Source organism: Eretmochelys imbricata, chromosome 5 (genome assembly GCF_965152235.1).
Source record: "Eretmochelys imbricata isolate rEreImb1 chromosome 5, rEreImb1.hap1, whole genome shotgun sequence".
Taxonomy (NCBI): domain Eukaryota; kingdom Metazoa; phylum Chordata; order Testudines; family Cheloniidae; genus Eretmochelys; species Eretmochelys imbricata.
Window position 1 is genome coordinate 24305009 of NC_135576.1, and position 5783 is coordinate 24310791.

Below are 5783 nucleotides of genomic sequence, written 5' to 3' on the forward strand. Positions count from 1 at the left end.
ACAAGCTGACCTTTGCCAGAATAAAAGCCCAGCAACAAATCACTCGTGACTGAGGCATAGGATCAGATGATCAGTTCATTCAAGAAGATTAGAAGTGCAGTGAGAGGAAAAAACCGTACCGCTCACTCCCTGCCCCCAGAGACAGTGAGTGAGAGAAGGGGCTCTGCATACCTGTGAGGAGAGCATGGTAATGAAGACCCTTCTCTTTATCCTGATGAGAGCAAACATCAAATAAATATGCTTTGATGGGACCATCGATAAAGTCAGCTGCAAAATCAAAGAGCACTACGCCCAGCATGGTTATGACTATGGCCCAGGTCCGCTGCTTGCCTCGCTCAGGGCTCAAAGCTGCAAAAAGAAAAATAAACTGACTTTTACAAAAGCCTCCCTACTTTGCAGTAGTTTATAGACTAAATGCAACAGAGCTGCAATTGTGAGAGTGATATTTTATTTCTCCCTCAGTGCCTGCAAACAGTATCTTCATATGGGCAGACACATCCCAGTTAAACCAGCTCAAGGGAAAGCTACCAGCGCAGCAGACATGAGTTTCAAGAAATGAACTCTTCTCCTGAATAACCCATTATAATAGCAAAGGTAGCTTTCCACCTGGGCTGCTAAACTTCAATAGCTTACATCCTGAGCTGAAACATAATCGCCTCTAGCATGTTATTCTTACAGAGTTTTGCTCAAGATTTCCAATGCAAAATAATCCCCAAGAAGTTGTTTCTTATCTATTATTCACCAGCACTACACGTTCCTGAATTAAACACAGGCATGAATAATGACTTTATTTGCTATGAACACCAACTCTGGTTTCGAGGTTTTGGAGCAGGGAGGTGGGGAAGGGCAATACTTATTCAGTTGCAGATGTCAGATTTGAACCATACAAATAAAATCTGTCAAATTAAACGAGTCATGTGTTAGCTCTTTAAATCTGTCTGGGCCTGGACATTATTGAGATGAACTTTGAAGCAACCGCACCAACATACAATAAATTGTACTCGCACAGACAGAGTACAGAACAATCTGGCAAATAACAGGCAGCATTAGGGTGGAACCTGGAAAAGATCATGTTGTTCCTCAGTTCTTTCAGTGAGACCTAGTCATGTGATGCTCCTGTTCTCACCTTTATTTACAGACAGAAAAAAACCTCTTTTCTTTCTGGTTCAAGAAGCAGGATGAGCTTTGTCTATTCGCTCAGCACATGCAGCTCACTCACCTGAGACCATCATGTCTCCATTGAGGTACAAAGCCATACCCAGCAACATCATAATGCCCAGAGCCAGGATGTAAGGGCGCCGCTTGCCCCAGCCAGAGGTGCAGTGGTCACTAGCTGATCCCACCACAGGCTGCAGCACAAAGCCCAGGATGGGGCTGATGAGCCACACCAGGCTGTAGAGGCTCTTGGGCAGCCCCACACTGAGCAGCACCGGGGTGACAAAGGCAGCTTCCACTGCATAGCAAAACTCCCGGCCAAGCATGGCCATGCTGTGCATAATCAGCCTGCCCGTGGGCTTTTTGACAGGCTCCACTGATCCCAAGGGGTTTCCTCCTGCCAAGGATTCCAACACAGCTTTTTCCTTCCCTCTGATGCTGTCCATGCCAGCAATTCACAGCTCAGATGGTGGTGGAAGTCCCCGACTGAAATCCTGTTTCATTAAAGTCATTGGACTAGCTAAGCCTGAAGTTCCTGTAAGTGGCTCAGAGAAGGTTTGTTCTAGTTCTGGATGACAGGGAGCCTGGCTCACATACTGAGAGGGAAAGGTCTGGGGTGGAGGAGGGGCTCACATACTTTCCTGCCTCTAAGATCACAAGTTAGGAAAGGAGGGGGTGGGGAAGTGTATGTGAAGATTAGCAGAACTGAGCTTCTGGCTATCTGGAGAGCTCCCAGCTATCCATGAGTGAAGGATTATCTTTCCAGGGAAAGAAGAGATAATGGGTGCCCATGTCTCGTGGGCTGGGGCATAGGTTTGGCCTAAAAACAAAACTACTTTTACTGCTATAAGGCACTTATGATACAAAGCACGTAGGCCCACATCCTTCCATTCAGCAAACAGCCTGAATACTGGGTTGTGTGCTCATTCTCCACGGTAGCGGGAAGCCTGCTGAATAGCTGTAAAGTAACTTACGCTACTATGGGCCTAACATGCCCCCTCCAGAGATCCAGAGAAGAAGGATCCACAGAGCCATCTCCACTGTTCCTTTGACAGAGAACTGCTCCAGAACAGAGCTCCGTGTCAGACAGGTATTGTGCACGTCCTGCACAGTCCTCCCCAAAACTTGCACTCCCCTGGCTTTAAATGATCCACACAGGTTCTGCTGTCTGGAGGACCTCGGCACACACCCGGGGGGTGGGGGGGTGGAGATTTGCTCCAGAAATCACCTTTCCTGGTATGATTTCAAAGCACTTTACAAAGATAAATGTTATCACTGGCTCATAACTTGAAGTGCCAGAGCTGGGAAACAGAACCCAGATCCCTTGACTTCAAGTCCTGTGCTTTAACCACAAGGCCTTGCTCTCTAAAGGGAAAGGAAAGTCATTTCAAAAGTTTCCTTACCTGTTACTGATCAGGGATTATACACTGAAGGGATATTCCACCATTCATGTTTGCTTACATTTTGCATTTAAATAAACCATTTAGGGCAGAGACCATACTTCTTGTACCGAGTACAGGATAGGCACTCTGATAATTTAAAGGAACTCTGTCAACTGGAAAAAAAACACCACACTTCTATCTGAATATTTTGTATTTATTATTGTTACAAGATCACTAGAAGTGAAAGAGCTACCTGAGCTACCAAATACAGGATAAATTAATCACAGAAATGTAGGACTGGAAGGGACCTCAAGAGATCATCAAGTTTAGCCCCCTGCACTGAGGCAGAATGAAACGAATCTAGACCATTTGTGACAGGTGTTTGTCCAACCTGTTCTTAAAAACCTCCAGTGATGGGGATTCCACAATCTCCCTGGAAAGCCTAGTCCAGTGCTTAACTACCCCCTAGTTGGAAACTCGTTGCTAGGAAAGTTTTTCTTAAATCTCTAACCTAAATCTCCTTTGCTGCAAATTAAGCCCATTACTTCTTGTCCTACCATCAGTGGACATAAAGAACAACTGATCACCATCCTCTTTGAAAAAGCCTTTAACATATTTAAAGATTTATCAGATCCTCCCTCAGTCTTCTTTTCTCAAGTCTAAACATGCCACGTTTTTTAATCTTTTCTCATAGGTCAGGTTTTCCAAACCTTTGATCATTTTTGTTGCTCTCCTCTGGACCCTCTCCAATTTGTTCAAATCTTTCGTAAAGCGTGGCATCCAGAATTGGACACAGTACTTCAGTTGAGGCCTCACCAGTGCCCAGTGGAGTGGGACAATGACATCCTGGGTCTTACATACAACATTCCTCTTAATACACCCCAGAATCTATTAACCTTTTTAGCAACTACATCACGTTGTTGATTCATATTCAGTGTGATGCACTATAACCTGTAGATCCTTTTCAGCAGTACTTCTACCTAGCCAGTTATTCCCAATTTTTGTAGATATGCATTTAATTTTACCTCCCTAAGTGCAGTATTTTGCATTTGTCTTTACTGAATTTAATCTTGTTGATTTTAGACCAATTCTCCAATTTGTCAAAGTTGTTTTGAATTCTAATCCTGTCCTCCAAAGTGCTTGCAAGCCCTCCCATCTTGGTGGCATCCACAAATTGTATAAGCATATGCTTCACTCCATTATCTAAGTCATAATGAAACGATTCACTAGTACCAGACTCAAGACTGACCCCTGTGGGGCCCCACTAGATACCACCTCCCAGTTTAATAGCAAACCATTGATAACTACTCTTTAAGTACAGTCTTACAATAAGCTGTGCTCCCACTTTAGACTAATTAACTCTCCCATTTTTTTTTCCAATTAAAACAGAGAAACCCACACCACTCAACTATAAACTAGGTCAGCACAGGTAACAAATAAATTGAACTGTGGGACAGGAAAGACCTGGAGTATTTTGTCCGTGCAGCTCTTTATAGATAGTTGAGGTCTCAATGTTTTGTTTCTACTGTCTGTAATAGTATGATCATAGAATCATAGAAGATTAGGGTTGGAAGAGACCTCAGGAGGTCATCTAGTCCAACCCCCTGCTCAAAGCAGGACCAACACCAACTAAATCATCCCAGCCAGGGCTCTGTCAAGCCGGGCCTTAAAAACCTCTAAGGATGGAGATTCCACCACCTCCCTAGGTTACCCATTCCAGTGCTTCACCACCCTCCTAGTAAAACAGTGTTTCCTAATATCCAACCTAGACCTCCCCCACTGCAACTTGAGACCATTGCTCCTTGTTGATACAATGGTGGAAAAGTATAAGCAATACAAAGCCTAGCAAAGATCTGCCAAAAGATGTCTGGGACTTATTTCTGCATCCATTTCATGCAGAACTAAATCAAGGTAGACATTTTCATTAGTGCTAAGAAATCAAAGGTGAAGTTGCTTCAGAATCTCTCAATTTATTGAAAGAGAGTCTAAAGAAAAACTTCTTACATGAAAAAGTAATAGGTCTGAAGTGAAAACTGAAAATTTCAGTAGAAATCTGTACTTGATATATCAACACCACTGATCAGGTTTATATCTGAATTAGGGATCTGTTCCAAAATCCAGTGAGGTCAATGTGAGTCTTTTCATTGACTCCAGTGAGTTTGGATCAGGCCCTAAATATACACCATAGATTGTTTCCTCAACTTGATCACATTTATAATTCCCTGGCTTGACCAGAAGGATCTGAACTAAAGTAAATTATTATTTGATCATGGATATGGATTAGAACATTTTCAGACAAAAAAAATATCTTCCAAAATGTGTTTAAAATACAAGGATTCATTAGGATTATCATCATCCAGGGACCCAATGCATCTTTTGTCAAATTTGTCTAATTTTTTTTATCATAACCCTGTGTTTATAAAAGTTTTCCCAAGCCCATGCAGCCATTAAGTACCAAAAGAAAAAAAAAAAAAAAAAAACTTTCCACAGCAGTAATGTTGACTACACAGAGGCCAGATGAGTTACAGTATACCTCAGTTTTAGTAAATACTGAATGTAATCCCAAAAGAGCAACACCCCCAATGAGCATTTAAGGTCTCACTAAAATATTCTGATGCGTCATATTCCAAGTATAAATAAGGAAAATGGTTACGAAAATACTTACTCTTAGAGGCCACAGCCTTTTTTAAAGTTAAAGCAACTAGACCACATGATGCGCTGACTGTCTGACTTTAAAACAAACAAACATTCAAAACCATTTGCATCCTAGGTGCAGAGGCACTGAAACAACGTATCTGCTCCTAGAATGCAAATGGTTTTGAATTGTGTTTTTTGGTTAGCTTTTTAAAGTCAGACAATTAGTGCACCATGTGATCTAACTGCTTTTGGAAAAAATGCATAAAGTTGCCAATTTAAAAGAGGTTGTGGCATCTATGCAATACCTATTGTGGTAACTATTTGCTTTATTTATACTTAGAATAAGACATGCCAGAATGTTTCAAGTGTCAGGAAGTTTCAAATGGCCACTTTAACTTTGAAAGAGACTATGGTCTACATGCAGTAACTATTGTTTAGTACTCATATGGTTAAACCTATTTTCCATTTTTTCACAACCGGAGGAAAGGGCTGCTTATTGGCAGACACTTTAATATATCAAATTTCAACCCCGGGCAATTTTTCCACCCAAATTAAGACTCCAAATGTCATGGGACTAACAGTACTACAGAAATGTAGCCAGGCGTTAAA

The 5783-nt window shown here is 41.9% G+C and overlaps 1 protein-coding gene across 1 annotated transcript in view; it reads right to left on the reverse strand.

Annotated features, from left to right (window-relative positions):
• Nucleotides 1–1667, reverse strand: part of SLC45A2 (solute carrier family 45 member 2) — a 32355-nt gene extending 30688 nt beyond the window's left edge. Inside the window, 2 exon segments of the mRNA XM_077816239.1 lie at nt 172–348; nt 1220–1667. Of these exon segments, the coding sequence (XP_077672365.1) occupies nt 172–348; nt 1220–1667 (625 nt within the window).
• Nucleotides 1668–5783: the final 4116 nt, after the last annotated feature.